Genomic DNA, 19,515 nt, shown 5'->3' on the forward strand with positions numbered 1-19,515 from the left:
GCCTGGGCTACAGATGTCTCAGTCGCCTGGCCCTCCCTGCCTCCAGTGCTGGTTGTGACACTCCCTGTTCCCATCACTAGCAGGAGAACTTCCCCGGTGGGCAGGGGAAATATGCCTTTGCTGTCTGGCCTTAACAGATAAATTGCACCTGTCATTCACAAGAATATTACTCTGCTCTGAACAGGAAGAAGATGAGGAATGGAAAATGTCACCAAGCTTTTTCCTTCAACTGATGGAGGAAGGGAATAGCTTATACAAAGGTCAGTCCTGGAGGATGTGTGGTACCCTGTCTGCTGAGTGTGCCCAAGCTCCTGGGGGGTGGACAGGTCCTAAGTGCTCAATCACTGGAAGCCATGTTATGTAAATCCAGCCCAAACTCGTCCCTCTCCTGCGCCTCATGCTTCCTAAAAGCATGAGTTGTCGTGGTGGCCGCTGTCCTTGTTTAAGAGAAGCAACTGAGGAAGGCACTTTCCAGTTTACTGTCTGTCATGAAGGGAAGTCAGGGCAGGCACTCAGGTCAAGAACCTGGGGGCAGGAGCTGAAGCAGCGACCATGTAGCAATGCTGCTTACTGGCTTGCTCCCAGTAACTGGTTCCCTTGCTTTCTTACATAGGTGGCACAACCCATTATAGCCTGTTACTTCCCACACTGCTCATTAATCAAGACAATGCCTCCATAGACTTGTGATAGGCCAATATGATGGAGGCAGTTTGGTTGGTTGGTTGATTTGGGTTTTGTTTTTCTAGATAGGGTTTCTCTGTGTAGCCCTGGCTGTGCTGCCCTCACTCTGTAGATCAGGCTGGCCTCGAACTCACAGAGATCCACCTGCCTCTGCTTCCCAAGTGCTGAGATTAAAGGCATTTGCAATGGAAGCACTTTTTAAAATAAGACTCCCTCTTCCCAGATGATCCTATCTTATGTTAATTTGATGATGATGATGATGATAGCAATAATAAACTAACCAGCACAGTCAGTTTTTCATTGTCAATTTGGCACAACCCCAAATCACCTAAGAACCTAAAAGAATCGTCAAGACAGGTCAGCCTGTGAGTGAGTCTGTAGGGACTGTCTTGGTTATGTTCATTGACATGGAAGGAAGACCTAGCCCACCGTGGGTGGCACCATTCATTGGCTTGAGGCCCTGAACTGTACCAGAGTAGAGAGGGCTAGCTGGGTGACAGCAAGAAGGAAGCATGGGAAATTAGTTTCTCTCTTCTCTTGACCCTGGATGTGATACAACTAGCTGGCTGAGCCCTGCATTGACGTCAGCCCTGCAGTGATGGACTGCAGCCAAATCAATCTTCCCTTCTTATGTTGTTTTTCCGGTCAAGGTATTTTTCACAGCAACAGAAATGAAACCAGGAAAATTGAGGAGAAAGACACGCACGCGCACACACACACACACACACACACACACACACACAGGGTGGGGAACATTCTAGAACTCTCCCCAGTCATGCACTCCACAGCTGACCACACTCTTGCTTAGTGGCATGAAGAAAGGCATGACATCAAGGAAATGAATTCCATATGTGCAAATCTTAATCCTCTCAGACCAAGATCCCTCTCATTCTGATGGTTGTTTTGTCCGTGGCTCAACTCCATTAGCGTAGCCGGAACCTGGCCGGGTGTGTGAGCATATGGGCTCTGCCCTTTCAGATATACATCGTAATTTTCCAGGACTGTTATCCAGCTCCTTAGTTCCATTGCACCCTTGAGATAAATCTTAGCTATGGATGATTGGCCAGTGTGACCCTGATCCTTAGTACCATTGTGGAAATTCTTGGGAAATGTAATAAGGATGTAAAGGGGAAATTTTTCAAATGTCAGTCAATCATGGGCCTCCTTCCCAGTCTGAGTCTGATCTGAACAACACTGGGTCAGATAGATAGATGATACATAGATATTTGATAGATGATAGATAGATAGACAGATATTTAATATTGATTCAGGGTGTTTTCCCCAATAAGTTGGGTTATAAACAACAACCATTTCACTATAGTTATAGATTCACTGTGCTAAGTATATTCTAACAGGTATTCTTTTACGAACCACTAGTGGCAGGGACATTCAGGATGCTCTGGTGGAAAGCCAGAGGTGACCATGGCACTGTTAGCATCTGGCACCTCAATCCACTGAGGAGGAAGGAAGCCAAGGGAGCCAACCAACATTCACCAGGCGCCCAAAACATGCAAAGACAAATGGATTTTTCCATGTCCATATTGTTCAGTCTTCATAGGAACCAGGCAATGAACACAGTTCTTGCCCTTGTCCAGAGGGACCATTGGGAAGCCTGCCATCTTTAAAGTCTAAGGATTCATCCTAACATTTAATTACATAGAGTGGAACAATTGCCACCAAAAACATCTGTCCACTCATGTATTCACTCAGCCAACTCTGATTGTCTCCACCGTGCTGGATGCTATATTGATCTGGAGATCCAAAAATGATGTCACCCATCAACATGCCTGCAAGGCATCAGATGGGGAAGGCCCAAGCTGGGTAGTTGTGTGAATTAGGACGAAAGCAAGAGATATGCCCTGAGCAGTCGGGACCCTCAGCATTCCACTCTGCAAGTCCAGGTCTCGCTGGGGTTCCACTGACGTGTGCGGGCTTGCATGTGTGCTTATGCGCCTGTGTGTGTGTGTGTGTCTGTGTGTGTGTGTGAGAGAGAGAGAGAGGGGGAGAGAGAGAGACAGAGAGAGACAGAGAGAGAGAGACAGAGAGAGAGAGACAGAGAGAGAGACAGAGAGAGGTGGGGGAACAAGATTGGTAATTGGTAAGAAACTGCACGGCACCGTCTTGTCTTTCGGCCTTTTCACCACCCTATTTGTGCTGTGTGCTCATTGTCTCCCAGCAGCCTTCAGGATGGTTTCCACACAGAGGAGAGGAGTAATGCCATGTTCATTTTTCTCCATACTGTCCCCCGGGAACCCTCCATGCCTTCACAACCATCACAGGTCCTCCCTGATCTCTGCTCGCTGCCAGCCACACTCTTGTCTCCTCTTCTCTCCCTCACTCTGGTGGTAGCATCATCTAAGATGTCCTGACCAGGAAAGGCTTCCAGGGTGTGTACGGCCATGTGTACATATTTGCTCTCAGAATTTGGAAGGCCTGACTCCCCCTCCCCTTTTCATACAACTATGCAGAGGAAAGGAGAGCAGAGGAAGACACTGGGGGAGAAAAGCCTCCCTTGTCACAGTAGACTCTCAAGAACTCTGGGCACACTAAACCAAATAGCTCACTATGCAGATCGGAGAGAGCAATGCATTTGCCAGCTGAAGGGGCTCCTGAGGCCACACCTTCATGCCCCGCCCCCGGCACCTCTCTTCACCTAGCATGCCCAACATACCCCCACAGCAGCTGTGTGCCGCCTACTCCCCTTGCTCACAAAGCTTGTCCCTTCAGGCCAGGAAAAGCCTCCCTGGGGGCCTCTGCAGAGTGGCAGCCTCCTCCCCACCTGCACCCTTTCTACTCAGCTCAGATGCCAAGCAATGGGTGTGTGTTCCCTCCTCAGTGGGACCCAAGTCCCAGAGGGCAAGATCTGTCACCTAGTTGCTCTGGAAGCAAGGCCTGGTCTGAGACTCATCAACCCAGCAGCATCGTAATTAACGCTGAATCGACTTCCTTGTACCCACGGAAATGAATGCCTCAGACTGTGGGAGCCAGAGGCAGATAGAGCCTAGTGGTTCCTTTTCGCTGTCTTTTAACACTTGCAAGCACTGTGTATGTGCTTCTTTTTTGACAAAAAGCAAAACTGAACTTGGGTAGGTTGGGGGAGTGGTGATTGGCATCCCCATGGGAAGCCAGATCTTGCAACCTGCATTATCCCACCTCCACCATGACCTATTGGGTACAGCCTGTTCCCATGAAATCCAAGAAGCAGGGAGAAGCCGCGAGGGTCTGTTAGATGAGGGCCTTGGCTGTCATCTTCCAGGCCTTTGGTGACTTAAATAGAAATCTCTACATCTTAGAATCCTTCTCATTAAAACCAAAGGTTTGCCTTCTCTAATAATACATTAGCATTTTAATCACTAAGATTAAGCCCCCTCCAGCCCTCCCCACCGCACCACCCTCCCCTTCCCCTCCATGTGAAAGGGCCCTGGCCTGCTTTTCAAAGTCTCAGGATAAAAAGCTCTTTCTGGCTGCAACGGAGTGGGGCCAACAAGTGCCCTCTGAGGGTCCCAAACAGCTTCCTGCATTTACAAACGCCCATGAAATTCCTGAAGGGATTGAAAAGTGCCCCGTGCAGAAGTGTCATGAGAAAGCAACATTTCAGGGTGAAAATCAGCCCATTGAGACCTTCTAGAGGGGAGATCAGAGGTCTCCTTGTGAGGAGCTATATTACAAAGCGAAGCTGCGATCCAGTGTGTGAACGTGTTACTGTGGCTGTGGCAGGAATACTCGTGTCGCATTAAGTATTCCATGCTCCTGTTACTGAGCGTCTTGTTCTCAGAGTCTGGGGAGAAGCGGGTCCCTGTAAATAGCAAAGCAACACTGCTCTCTGATGTCTTAATGTGAGAGGTAGACCTGTGGTGATTGAAAATATGCCGGTCCTGCAAAGTGGGAGCGTGTCAGGTAGTTAGCGTTGGTAAATGGCTCTTTGTAACACACTGAAGCTCTTTTTACTATTGTCAGGGAGAAACATAAGATTTTTTAACACAGAGAAAGAGGCCAGTGAGCCAGGCATGGTGGCGAATACCCATAATCCTGTCATAAAATAGGAGACCTCTAGGTCAAGGCTAGTTGGCTAGTGAGACCTTGTCTCAAAAAATAAGGTATATGTCAGCCCTACATTTAAGCTGTTCTACGTTTTAGAATAGTGTGCATTTCAGGAAATGAGCTTCTTAAGACAATTTTTATTTATCCTTCGACAATCTCATTTATGCATGTAATGTATTTTGATTATATCCACCCCCAGGTCCCCTTTCCCACTCTCCCTAAACTCTTCTCAGCATGTCTTCCTTCATCCTTCATGTTCTCACTTCTTTCATAATCTCCTGAGTCCAACTAATGCTTCCCACATGTGATGGTATGGGACCATCTACATACATGGATGACCACAGCAGTAACGTCCCCAAAATTGACCCCCCACTAGAACAGCCATAAACTGCCAGTAGCTCCTTAGCTAGGGGTAGGGATTAACGAGCCCCCTCCCCACCCATGTTGAAATGCTGATTGGCTTGATGGTATGCAGATGATGATGTGAAGGCAGAACATAGCTGTCATGAGTGCATGGGTACAGGGGCCATGTCACATCCTTGAAGCCAGCATTTCACTAAGACTGATATATATATATACTATTGAGGACGCTCAACAGTCACCTTTCCTTGGCACTTGGCCCATTAACAATTGTCCGTTTCAGACAGAAGCTTCTCTGACAAGGATTAAGGCTAGCAGTAATCTATGAGTATAGACATAACTATTGAGAAGGTAGTTTGGCAACATGTCCATTTATCAAGGCAACAGTAACAGGTTCCCCACTATGGTCTGTGACTTCCACAGCCATGGGTGTTGACCAGGTTAACAGTTCCAGGCATGAATTTCTTCCTGTGGAGCCGGCCTCCAATCCAGTCAGAAAGTGGTTGGTTGTCACACAATAGTAATGCCACTGTTGCACCAGAGGGCACACCGTACCCTGCAGCTTGTGGGGTCCAACGGTGGGTAAGACCATCTATGACTTTTCTTCCCCAGCACCTGCATAGCAACTTCTAGCTCTACGAAAGCTAACCAGCATGGAGCAAGCTTCCTGATCAGCTCCAGCTTCATTTCTATATGTCTTCTTTCTATATGTCTTCATTCTAGATGTCTTTAGCATTAGAGTCTTACCATATGGAAATGATCATAGCCTATGTTGCTTTCAGGAGGTCTCTGGGGGTTCTTTTGCCAACAACTTCTTACAGGAGACTTTCCCACACCTGACACTGGGATCTTCATTTAATAATATATGTCCTCTGGTAGAAGCATTGCCTACCCATGCAAGGAACTCCTTTTTCCCCAGGCTTGTCCCCTGCCAGACCAGATGATGACACACCTTGAACTTAAGTCCCAACTCTTTCATCACCTTCAACTAGCTTCCCCTCCGGTAACACCTTTCATTCCCTCTCCTCACCCTGACATCCATCCTGTACTCTAGACCCCGTCTCTGAAGTGCTTCTCATCCAGCTGCCCTGTCTAGGGAGGACACATGGAAGAACTGAGTCTGTGAACAATGTGCCGGTTTGAAATTTGTTTTCTCTCTGTTTTTGTGCAAGTTCACATTCTGTATCTCCAGCCCCTGCCTCACCTCTGACATCACCCACAGACTCACCCACAGATCTTGGTGTTGGAGACCATGGTGTGGTAAGGTGGGGGCTCTGATAAACTCACCCAGCTCAGGTCACATCATTCTCAGGCAGGACATAGGTGAGGTGAGTGAGCATGCTTGCTGGACCCTGCTGGCATCCATCCAGGCTCTGCTCCAGCTAACATCTGCTGACCTCAGAGCTTGTCTAGGAAGTAAAGTGGGCCTGCCTCACCCTTGTTCATGGTGACATTCATTGTTTTTCCATACGTGACCACATGGCCACCAGGCTGATGTCTATAGCATGCAGACGTGACTCACACTTTAGACTCTAGACCTTTATGTCCATGTCTTCCTGAAGCTAGACTGCCCCAAGGGCTCTTGTCTTAAGTTTCCCCAAAATGGTGCATCACAATTTCTGATCTAGGCAATTCCTCATGTCTCTTCTCAGGAGATCCTAGGTTGTGTCAAGTTGACAAAACCAACCACTCCCATGTCTTTAATCCATGTTTTCACATTCCATTTTTCTCTCCATTTTCTTAGAGTATCTTAAGGCAGGTCCATGAACCCTATCATTCTCTAGCTTCTTTATTCAAACTACTGTTCTAGAAACTGGACAGATTAGCAGCCTTCATTAGCCTAAATGTTGAACTTAACTTTTTTTTCATTTCCTTTTTTTCTATCTTTGTGGAGTACAGACACGTGGATGAATAAAGATGAATCTTGGAATTTCCCTCAGGACTATGACCCAGAAATGATCAAGGAGGAGAAGCGGAAGGAATTAGAGTTGGAGATAAGGGTTCAGGTATGCCTACACTTGCCTCCAGTAGAAAAAAAGCCATTTGCTGCAACAATTACACTTTTTACAATTTCCAAATTGATAAGCAGTCCAAGAACCCAAGGAGACACAAGGCACATGAAATCATCTAAAAGCAGTGTATGTACTTTGCATTTTCTCCTAGGTTGACGAGTTGATGAGACAAGAGCTGAAAAACCTCAAACTAGCTGTGAACAAAGAGATAGAACACCCTGTCCGGGGAAAGAAAGGGAAGAAGGTGGGTATTAAACAAGCGTAGGCAGCAGAATCAGCCATGGACAGCAATGCCTACTGGGTAGCTGGTTGTACCCAGGATGTCCTACATCAAACACGGTTTGAATAAGAATGGTCCCCATAGACTATGTATTTGAAAGCTTGGTCATCCAGAAGTGGTGCTTCTTAGGAAGAATTAGGAGGTGTAGACTTGTTGCAGGAACTATGTCACTGGGTGATGGGATCTGAGGGTTCAGAACTCCAAGCCAGGCCCAGTGGCTCTCTCTTCTTTTGCCTGTGGATCTGGATGTAAAACTCTCAGCTGCTTCTCCTGCACCATGTCTGCCTGTGTGCCATGATGCTCCCCACTATGGTAACGGACTAAACCTCTGAAATTGTAAGCAAGCCTCAATTACAGGCTTTCTTTTATAAGGGTTTCCTTGGTCAAGATGTCTCTTCAGAGCAACAGAACACTGACTAGGACATCAAGCATCCTCCCTTTTGCTGATTTCATTGTTCACCAGTCAGTGGTATCGCCCTTAAGTAGGACCAACCCCTCCTTTGAAAGTACCCACCCCAGGACCACCCACTACAGGTTCGTATCACGCTACACAAGATGAGCGCTATCTGTGGGGCCATAGCAAATCCTCACTCTGCCCTCATCTGCTCCTGCAGGTTGTTCTATAGTAAAAGCCATTAGCAATGAACATGGTTTATGAGTGCAAGAATCAGACTGAAAGACACTGGCTGAGTTCAAATCTTGAATTGCCACAAATCCATCTCATGGTGGTTTGCAACAGCCATTGGACTGAATCATGTACAGTTCATTCCTGGAGCCTCCTGTGTCCGCCTTCATCCCACAGACAGCCCAGCAACTGGGCCAGAATGCTCAAAAGAGAAATCCAAGACTCTTCTCTAGCAGTGTTGTCAAAGACAGAAGAAATCTGCAACTGCAGGAGACGCTAAGCTGTCCTGCCTGTGACTCATGAGCTCAGTTGCACTGTATTGGGTATTGGTATCTCAGGGAACACTCGGCCTTCTGATAGCTATCTTGGTCCATTTTGTGCTGAACATATAGCTTAACTCTGAAGTTATTCAAATTGTCCCTCAGAGCACTGTTCTGAAGATACAGCACTGTGGCTTGAGGCAGTCTTCTCTCCTTTACAAGGACATCTCTTTCTGCCACTTTTAAACCCCATGTGTGTCTTCATCTATGGAAAGGGGGTGCATTCATGACTAGACACAGAAACTGAGCTGATCTCAAAAGTGACTGTGACCTCCTATCAGATGGCAGGCTTTCTCTTCCTCACCAGCAAAGCCCAAGGCCACACCAGTCTTGTTTCCCTCCTCTGACCCCATCTCATTCCCTGCGATCTAGAATATACAAGATTCCACCATGTCACGACAGTGTCAGGTGCTCTCAAGGGATTGCTGGAGATTGTGTAGCTGGAAGAGTTTTCACAGCCCAGTCCCAACCCAGGTGACCCAAGGATGACCAAGGCGAGCTAATATGTAATCAGTTATAAGGAGTCTCATAGGGAAACCATTAGCCAGGGGTGGGACATGAAAAAAAGGACAGCCCATGGCAATCTCCTGCGCTTTCTGGAGATGGTGACTTGGTCAGAGATTATCTGACGTTCTGAGTGGTCCTTCCTAAATGCAAGTCTGATTTGGACACTCATCATTCACACTCTCCAGTGGCATCTCTCTATCTCAGAACAGACAATAGTCTTCCTCAGGGAGGCCATGGGAAACCTCATTTAGTGGTTCTGGTTTCTATGCAAATGAATGGCACTCTGTCTTACTTGTACTATATAACTGGTGGATGTTATATTTGCTGGTGACACCATGTTAATATCTTTCTCATGCCTAAGGGCCATGAATGTAGGAATTAATTGTTAAGTCTATCTCCTATGGGGATTGGTCCCCATAGACTAAATGAGTATCTTGGAGTTCCTGTGTCCTACCACATGGATGGAATGGAGTTGAAAAACTTGAATTATTCATTGTTGTGATCAATTGCCTTGTTCTATGTCATTTCAGAGACGGGAGAGGGTATGTGACACAGTTCAATATCCTATCATGAGAAAAACTCTCAACAAATTAAGTATAGAAGGAATTTACCTCCATGCAGCACAGCTGTGTTAACCAACACTATGTGCTGTTCATAGGAGAATGCAGACTGACAGGCAGCGGTATGTAGATGCACCCAGGACAGAGGGCCCGGGCAGCCCTGCACATAAATACATGCAACTCATTTTTGTCAAAGATGCAAAAGCAATTTAAAGAAGCGGAGACGCCTTCAGGAGACATCTGCTTGCTCACTTTTCATGAAAACGTTGCTCACTCCCACTTTTTTCCAGCAAGGTAAAGGAAAGAAAGGCAGGAAGAAAGGGAGACGGGGAAAGAAGGACAAAGACCTGACAGCTGACAGGTGAGGCTTGGACTTGTTGGGGGGGGGGAACGGGGGGGGGCAGATGTGGAGCGTGGACAGAAGAGCAAATAAGGAATACAGAGATACACCCTGAGTCCCAGCTCAGGCCAAGGTGAGGCAGCCCCTCTCCTTCTAGACACGGGAGGAAGCCTTGTGTAGACCCTAGATTTTAAAATGCACAACAGGACCGGTTGCCTGGAGGTAAAGCTGCCGTCACCTCCAAGTTCCTGTAACTTCTAAAAATTCCAATATCAACATGGGAGTCAGAGGATGACACTTATTAAAAATGGCTGAGAAAGTAACAGCATGAGACTTCAGGGCAAGCACACTGAGTTCCTTCTGGGCGGAGGGAACCTCTCTTCCTTTACAACCTCATCCTGTGTCCTGTGCACTTCTTTTTGTTTGATGAGGGAGCCAGTACAAAGATGCAATGCAGTCAGGTCTCCAAGGGGATGTTTGCAATCTTGAGTTTCGTTAGCCCAACCTCAGTGTTAATAGATAGCTTGTGATTTGTAAACTTCAAGTGTGGCCATGCAGACATCACATTGTTCAGTTAACGCCTGCCTATTGGGAGTCAGGCTTCATTCTGAAGCCTCCTTCTCTTACTGTGGGTTTTGCTCGTAGACAGGAGTAACATCCATGGGAAAGGAAGCCTACCTGAATTCTCTGGGAGTCTCTCTGCAGACGCCCGCTGAGGCACACAGAGTACCCCACATCTGGTGCATACTTGGAAGTAGCTCCCCTTGAAGTTACATTGTTTGGCCTCTTGGCACCTACAAGTGTCCTAGGGTACATTTCGAGATTATGGTACCCTCATTTATGGAAAGATAAACATCTGTCATTACATGGGTGTTGAAACTGTTCAGTGCGTACATATTCGATACATGGTCATTTTGAAGAGGGTCGGGCTAGGCGAACACTTAGAGCCACTGCTTTTATATAGTGTTTTCCTCCTTTGTTGTTGCCTTGGTTCCAAAACAGAGTGAAGTAATGAGGAACCAAGAGTGAACACTGGGCCTCCCGACACGACCCTCTTCCCTCCTAGTTAAAGAGTTCGCCCACTTTCATTTGCATTTGAAGTGTCACCACATACAGTGGTGCTGACCATCGTGGCCGCGGACGTGGCTTCCCCACAATGACTGCTAGAGATGCTGACATGATCTGACACGGGTCCTTGCACTTGACTTTGTCACAAATAAGTCAGAGGCAGTATGTCCCAGTTTCCTTTCTGGTCGAAAACAGTTCAGGCAAGAGAGGGATGTTTCATCTAAAACTTCAGGTCATAGTCCGTCATTGAGGGAAGTCAGGATGGGGACTTGAAGGTGAGCCTGCTCACTATTCCACACAGCATTACCTCCAGCCAAGAACGTCACTTACAGCCAAGCAGTACAGCAGGAACATAGAGAATGCTGATTGCTAGCTGTCTGGGTCGCTGGCTCATGCTTACATAGCTTTCAGATAGGACCACCTGCCTAAGAAATGGTGCTGGCCACAGTGGCCTGGGCTCTCCTATATCAACCAGTGATAAAGACAATCCCCTACAGGCATACCCACAGGTCAGTCTGATCTAGATGACCCTTCAGTTTAGACTCCTTTCGTCAATGACTCTTAAGCTGTGTCACATGGAGGGTTTTAATTTGCCTGAATCCTGGCTGTATGCCCAAGCCCCTTTTTGAGAAGTATTTTTGTTCTTTTTGTTGTTGTCATTGTTGCTTTGGCACTTATATACAACACGGAGAACTGCACCCACCTGACACAAACACAGCTTTGGACGATTTGTCTTCCATATATTATCTTAGCCAGGAGTAGTGGCACGGTCCCAATACTCAGGAGCAGATCTTCGTGAGTTTAAGACCAGCCTGCTCTACACAGTGAGTTCCAGGACAACCAGAACTATACAGTGAGACCCTGTCTCAAACAAAACAAAATTAAAAAAAAAGAATTATCTTCAGACTGGGCATAGTGATGCATGCCTTTAATCCCAGAGCTCAGGAGGGAGAGGCAGATGGAACTCTATGAGTCTGAGGCTAGCCTGTTCTACATGGTGAGTTCCAGACAGCCAGGGATATGTAGAAAGAACTTGCCTCAAAAAAAAATCTTCAGGACTGGGAAGATGGCTTGGTCAGCCTGTGAGTCAGTGAGCTCCAGACAACCACATCAACCTCTGGCCTGCACACACACACACACACACACACACACACACACACACACATTCACACACACATGGGCATACACACGCACACCCACACACATACAGAGAGAATTATCTCCAGCATAAACCACCCTTTCTTTTTTGTAAATGTTAAGCCACTATACTATCAAGTTAAAAAGAAATAGAAATTTCACAAAGGCTAATGATCTATGGGCTTACAGATGCTAAGTGAATATAAAACTGTAGGCTCATTGTATTACTATTATTGGGTAATTTTGTAACTCATATTTGGACCATCATGAAGACCAATGGAGTCATAGCAGGTCTCAGACACCCATAAATATAATTCTTATTAATGGGAAATATCCAGTTATCCACACGGTTGGCTGAAAATACTGTTTTCAAAAAGCCTAATTTATCTCCAAATTGTAGAAATATTTCAAAAACACATTTATTTGCATATGTGAAAGCATACTTCAGAGCAGTCATGGTTTTGTGTGTTGGTGTGTGCTGGTGACAGAGACAATGTGTTTCCTCCCCAGGACCATCGAGTCTCTCTACAAGGAGCTGGTTGAAGAAGGCCTGCTGATCCAGGCTCTGAAAGTCAACCTGTCTGATTACATCGGTAAAGTACACTAAGAACAGTGCCTGCATCTGTCACATAGAACTCGTGGGTTCTAGAAATGCATGTCACTTGTGTCTCTTTCCAGGCAGATGACTGGTCATGGTGGCTGCCGGTAAATTGACTTTAACAACCAAAGAGGGTGCTGTATGGCAGAAGCTGGTTCTCAACCCGTTAGCAGAATTCCTTGAGCAGTTCTTTCTGGCATGACCCAATGTGAAGAAATGAATGGTTCAGGCATTTGTGTCCACACATTGCCCCTGGACTCCTGTAGTACACAGCCCTTTCACAGGAGGGAGGTGGGACCGTGATGACTTCAATCTTCAACAAAGAGCTTATGCTTTTTTTGTTTAAAAATGTATCTATGGTGACCTAAGAACATGCTTAAAATTTCACATAATTCTGCACCCTGATGGAGATGCTGTGTTTACTCTGGTGAAGAAAACTTCACTAGGGGTCAAGGACAGTCTCCACCAATACCACAAAGAGCAGTCACACTCAGAAAACCTAACACTAATGCTCACACTATAGTCCACTTGTTATGTGGTCTCTGCTATCCAGCCCTGAAATGTGTTCTTCACAACTGCATGTCTTTCTCAGTCTCAAATCCCATTGAGGGTGTACATGTGGTTGTGGCTGTCTATTCTCCTGCAACTCCTTCTGTCTAGTCTAGAACCTCATCTGTCTGTCTAGAACCCCATCACTTCTGTCTTAGTTAAGTGTCTTTTGCTGTGATAAACACCATGCCCAAAGGCACCTTAGGGAGGAAAGGGTTTATTTGACTTTCACATCAAGATCACAGTCCATCACTGAGGGAGTCAGGTCAGGAGCCTGAAGGCAGGAGCTGATGCAGAGGCCGTGGAGGGTGCTGCTTGATCCTCATGGCTTGCTCAGCCTGCTTTCTTACATAATCCAGGACCACTAGCCCAGGGATGGCACCACCCATAACAGGCTGGGCTCTTCCCCATCAATTACTAATTAAGAAAATGCCCTACAGGATTGCCCATAAGCCAATCCAGTGAAGGCATTTTCATAGTTGAGGTTTCCTCCTTCTAGACAAGTCCAGCTGAGTCAAGTTGACAAAAGCAAACTTAAGTTGCACACCTACCTCTCTGAGCCATTCACAACTGCACCTTTCTGAAGGGCATGGGTTGCTTTTTAGACAGCCCCTCTGCTGAGTTTCTAGAATGGTTTCTTCACATTTTTGTCCAGGTTAAATCATTTTGGCAGGAAAACCACATGCATTGGTGTGTCCTCGGGCCTCCCATTGGAGGTACCTGAAGCCTCTTTGTCTCACTTGGCGGCATTTAAGTTGAACTGGTGGTGAAGGCACTGTCCCCAGACTCTCACTTGGAAAGTGGGGTGTGAAGGGATCTTGGGACTCTAGAGATTGTTCCAAGCCATCTTTCATGAAAATGTCCAAGAATCTACTGGGGATTTTTGCCACCCAGATGCCCTTTTACCTCTGCATCTCTCAGATTACAGGCCTGGCCCATACACTCAGGCAAGCCTTACCCAACCTTTGTTTGTCTGGGAGTTTGGCTCGGTTTATTGAGCCTTGATTATGAAATCTTCTCCTGTTCTATGGTCTTACCCACTTCCTCATTACACCACCATCCCATGGTTTACCTTTTGAGATTTTTGTGTCTGTGTTATGCGTATGTACATATTTGTGTTTGTGCACGTATGTACACAGGCATGTGGAGAGAAGTTGACCTCTGGTGTCTCCCACGGCTGCACTCCATCCACCTGCTTTTTAGAGATAGGGTACCACACTGAACCTGAAGCTCATGGATTTAGATGGCTAGATGATGAATTCCCCTTCATCCCCGTGCCTCGGCTTCCCCAGCACTCAGGCAATGTACCCCACGGAGCATAGCTTTCACAAACTCAATTCTTCATGGTTGCCCAGCAAGCACTTTACCCTCTGTGGCATATCCCCTGCCCTGGTTTCCTTCACCCCCCCCTTAATCCAACTCAGCCCTCTTGGCAGAGGTTGGCAACATAGGAGGCTACCTTACAATCCAGTCCTTCACTCCCCAGCCTCTGTCTGGGCATAGCCTGCCAGCCAGATGGAGGGGGCTCAGGATGATGTTTTGATAACTGGTCATTGCCCCCCCAGATCCATTTCTGATTTGGGGACCCGTCATCTCAAGTCTGCAGGTGCCCTTCATCAGAAAAGCCAAACAGACTTCCTACGTTAAAGGAGTGGTAGTCAAGGAAGCGTGAGGTGTGCGTAAACGCACGGCCCACCACTGGAAAGAGCTTCCTTCTCAGCACCTCTCAGCAGTTCGTATGTGGTCTTCTCATCCAGAAGGAGTCAGTGAAAGTGATCAACTCTCACTCATCTTCTGGCTCACTGGTTTTGATTTTCTATTCTTGGTTTCCTTAGCATTTTTATACAGAGGTGGCCCCTAGCTGAGCCTGGGTGACTCATGCCCTATAAAAGATATCACCTCATGGCCCTAATTGTCCTCTATGGGGACAGGAGAGCAAGGACTCCTTACACAGCAGGCTGCACATTCCTAAGACCAGGGGCACAATGCAGGTCCAGCCGTGACTGCTCAACAATGCTGGGATCTGAACCAGCTTTTGCAGCCCTATGCCTTGCAGTTCCTCTCTCTCGTTAGCCCCCTTAGAACTCCAGATGTCATCCATACAGCAGCAGTCAGGCCTGCCTTCCCGGCTCTCAGCTCTGCCCCTGCCCAGATGCTCAGCTCCAAGCACTGGCCCTGTACTCAGAAGCCCAGCTGCAGGCTTCTGGCTAGATAATCAGGTGTACAAGAAACAAAACATCCAATTTGGCTTTGTAACCACTGAGTGGTCAGTGCTGTTCAAACACACTCATTTTAAAGAGCCGAGACCCCACCCCTAGGGAGCAGCACACTCAGGGTTCCTGTGTGAAGTATTCTGGCCACTGACTCCTTTACCACAGGGTTAAGACTGGATGTCTACCGGATGGGCAAGGCTAGCCCACTCCAGCCATCCAGAATCCCTGCCCTTTTCTGGATCTTCCAAAGGTTCCATTTCTGCTACTGTGGACTGGAAATGACAGTAGCAGCAACCTCAATGAACAAATGTCAACACTGCCTGAGTCACACCCCCAGTTCTCAGACCTTCAGTAGCTCCTGCTCCTGCTGTCCCCTTGCCAGTGCTGTTGTCACCGTCATTGGTGGACCATGAGAAGGTGCCCTGCATCCCCCACCTCCTCCTACACCACATCGACTCAGAGCACCAAGAGATGCAGCCACCTACATGGTAGGTCAGCAGCTGCTGTGCTCAGTGAGAAATGGACCAAAGCCCTCTTAATGCCTTTCCCATTCTCCTCGGTGCTCATCACCTCTGCTAAAGTTTGGACGATTCCACAAGCCTCCAAAACTCCAGTCTCAAAAGCTTCGGTGTATGCCAGCATGGCACACAAGCATCATCTTGCAAGAGTTCACTAGAGACATCTTAGGTCACTTGGAATTTGTACTCTTTTTGGAAGCTGGGGAACTCACACCAGACACAAACCTAGTTCTTCAGCATTTCCAGAAAATTTCAATGTGCATCATTATAGCTGAACTTTAACTCTGTAACTATGCAACACTAGGCTTGTCTATAGACCATCATGAGGCAAATAGTCCCCACCATGCATCATGAGCACTGAGTGGCAGGGGTGAGAGCCAATGTCAAAGTTGTGCCAAGGAGCACTGTTGGTGTTCATGGATGCTCCCGTGGGCCCTCACCCTGTCGCTTAACGATTTCTTTAAGAGGCTAGATTACTGGCTGTGGAGATAGGTGAGTCAGCATGAGAACCTGCCTTCTGTCCCTGGAACCCATAGACAAGGAGTCAGATATGGTGGCACCTCCTAGTGCAGAGGAAGCAGGGACAGGTGGAACCGTGGTGGTCACTGACCAACAAGCCTACCTACCTGCTGAGCTCCAGGCCAATGAGAAACCCTGTTTCAAAACCAAGGTGGGCAGCTTCTAAGAAACAACAGAGCTTGACCCCTGCCCCCCATACACACATAGACACACACACACATAGACACACACACAGACACACACACACAGATACACACACACATAGACACACATACACATAGACACACACACACACACACACACACACACGGGCATTGTGATAAACTGCTTCGTTCTTCACTCCTTTATTATTTCTATAGTAAATAGAATGGAAGCACAAGTAGCTGATTTTGTTTTGATTTCAGGGATCTTCTGTGTTCCTGGCTGCTTTCAGCTGTGCTCTCCCATGCTGCTGCTTCTTGTTTGACTCACTCTGTATCTGCGTGGTACAGCTGTCTCAAGGGGAACCACTAGCCTAGCAGCTTGAACAGTAGACACTGGTAGACTCGGGGTCCTGCAGACGGGAAGTCTGAGGCTGAGACATGGCAGGGTGGGTTCCTTCTGAGGCTGTGAGGAAAACACCCGCGCTCCCCTCTGCTTCTGATGTGTGGGTGCTTTACCTCATTTGCAGGACACCTTGTGGTCCCATTATCTGAAAGAACCCTCCTAACAGGTGAGAAGCTGGGCTTAAAGACTCCAGCATACAGATTGTTCCAGAACTCGGTTCAGCCTCGGTGCCCTCTGTGTTTCTTTTCTTCCGATTGTCCTGTATTCGCTAGCCCCATTTCACGTCCTCTATCTCAAATACCCTTCCTTCTGGCTTTCCCCTTTTCTCGCTGGAAGATCTGGTGCTTGTACAGGGGATCCAGAACTTTCTGAGCTCTGGAGACAGGAAGGGATAATGACTCCCATTCTGGGCCATCATAAAACACAGACATGCTTTCAGAGTGAGGCTCATAACTTGGCAAACAGCCTGGGCTAGTTGGACCCTTCTCTCTATCAGAACCAACACCCACTAATTTAATTTAATATAATTTGTTTAAATAAAATCTGCTAGGTTCCAGAAAATACGGTCTGCCTGGATATTAATATGGATTTACATAAGCAAGAGAATTGAGGTCACTTTCAGAGCCCCTCTAATGTCCTGTTTACTGGCAGTAAGCACTAGATTTAATGGCTGCTGCAAGGTCCCTTTCCCTTCTGGTAGAGGCTAAATTAACCATTCTGCTATTTATTACCTGCTTGTTAAAATGCAGGAGTCCCCGGATCCGTAATGGAAGTGTCCACTATCACTCATTCCACCAACCAGTACCGACGTCCTTGCCAAGGACTACTCTTTTCAATGCTGAGGATTTGGAAGGCTGCCCTGCACAAGACAGCAGCCAGTCTCTTGACTGTAGCTCTAATTTTCCACACGTTTGGAAATGCTATATAGGCATGGGGTGTCTTTGACATTTCACACACAGGAGTGTGCACATTACATCACACACACACACACACACACACACAAACACACACACACACGACACCGGTGTCACTAAGCACCTACAGTAGGAAAGAAAGCATCTAGGGGGACAGTCAAACGTCCTGCCTCCTTCCGGGAATATTTTCACTGCGGGTTCAGAAACAGATCACGGGAATCATGGAGGTCCATAAAGGTCCATCCTTGTGACAAATGGAGACAGCCAAACTAATTTTCTTGGTGACCTTATCTAAATGAGTTAGAAAATAACACTTCAGATTTATGGCCAGTTACAATTAAGCCCTTTGATATCTTTAATTAAACCTGTAGAGATTTATTTCCATATTATTCCTTTGGCAACCCTTTAAAAATGATAAAATGTGAATTAGTATTACCCTCAACAGGACATGTTTCTATTTATCCTAAATTGGACTCAGACCCTTCCTTTCACACCGCACTGCTCAGCACACATGCCTCATGGATCTTAGATAATTTATTATGGAACTTTCTGCCAACTTAAGAAATAATCTCTTAGGGTCTAAAGCAAAACCTGCAACACTTTAGCTTCTTTGTATGACACTCACAACTTTATCTGGCTTCACACAACCCAATGCTTCTCTCTCTCTCTCTATGGTGACCGTGAGTGACAATGTTAAGGATCAAATCTGGGACCCGGTACGTGCTAAGCAGCCAGTATTTTTTCCGTGGGTAACAACTGTAACTGCTAATGTAATTTACCTTTTATTACTGCTGGTATAGCTATGTTTTCTTGCCTGGTTTCTCTTGGGCTCATTCTGTAACTGGGATGAAAATCCCCTAGCTAAAAGCAGCCCGGGGAGAAAAGAGATTATTCGGTTTACACTTCCAGGTCACAGTTCATCACTGACAGAAGTCAGGGCAGGAACCACTCATGGAGGAAGACTTTCTGCTGCCTGACCCTTCTAGCTATTGTTCCCTTACTCATCTTTACTTAGTTAGCTTTCTTATACAGCCCAGAACCACCACCTAGGGTCGGTGCCACCCGCTGTGGCTGAGCCTTCCTGTATCAATCCTCCCCTATAGACAACCCCCCATAGCCAATCCCCCCATAGACAAGCCCACAGGTCAATCTAATCTGGGCAATTCCCTGATCAAAGTGTTCCTCTCAGATGACTCTGAATTGCGTCGGGTTAATAGTTCAGTATGACGAGGACAGACGTGCCCTCCATGACGGCTCTTCCATGTTGCATTTAGGTTCTCCGATCCTTCAGTTTACATCCCAGCTTGGTTTCCCATTCACTCATCCAGGTTTCCTTCCTCCCCAGGTGAGTACAGCTATCTGGGAACCACTCTGCGCCAGGTAGCCATAGAGCCCATGCCCTCCCTCCTGGACGTCAGACAGCTCATCACACTGTATGGGATCTTGCCTTTGGGTAAGGACTGGCCATTTCCACAAGCTGAGGCTTGCCTTGGTGGTATTTCCTGTTTGACCCTAAAAGGACTTTTCACTTTAATACAAAGCCTTATCTCGCTTCCATAGTGCATGCCCAACAGAGAAGGGCATGCTGGGAAGAATGTTTCTGTGACATCTTTGGGTCCAGTTTGCGTTATGGCAGTCTGCTGGAGAGAGGTGGCCTTTGCGAAGTCAGTCAGCTGAGCCCAAGGGCTAAAGTGGCTGTGTGCCTTCACATACTGCCTTCTGTGGCT

At 47.0% G+C, this 19,515-nt stretch overlaps 1 protein-coding gene across 1 annotated transcript in view; it reads left to right on the forward strand.

Moving 5' to 3' along the window:
• Iqca1 (IQ motif containing with AAA domain 1) overlaps positions 1–19,515 on the forward strand; it is a 110,826-nt gene that overhangs the window by 58,975 nt on the left and 32,336 nt on the right. Inside the window, exons 9-14 of the mRNA XM_040753052.1 lie at positions 185–260; positions 6,982–7,088; positions 7,246–7,338; positions 9,677–9,747; positions 12,442–12,524; positions 19,134–19,241. Of these exons, the coding sequence (XP_040608986.1) occupies positions 185–260; positions 6,982–7,088; positions 7,246–7,338; positions 9,677–9,747; positions 12,442–12,524; positions 19,134–19,241 (538 nt within the window). The remainder of the gene's footprint in view (positions 1–184; positions 261–6,981; positions 7,089–7,245; positions 7,339–9,676; positions 9,748–12,441; positions 12,525–19,133; positions 19,242–19,515) is intronic.

The sequence above is a fragment of the Mesocricetus auratus genome, unplaced genomic scaffold (genome assembly GCF_017639785.1).
Source record: "Mesocricetus auratus isolate SY011 unplaced genomic scaffold, BCM_Maur_2.0 Super-Scaffold_100010, whole genome shotgun sequence".
Classification (NCBI taxonomy): Eukaryota; Metazoa; Chordata; class Mammalia; order Rodentia; family Cricetidae; genus Mesocricetus; species Mesocricetus auratus.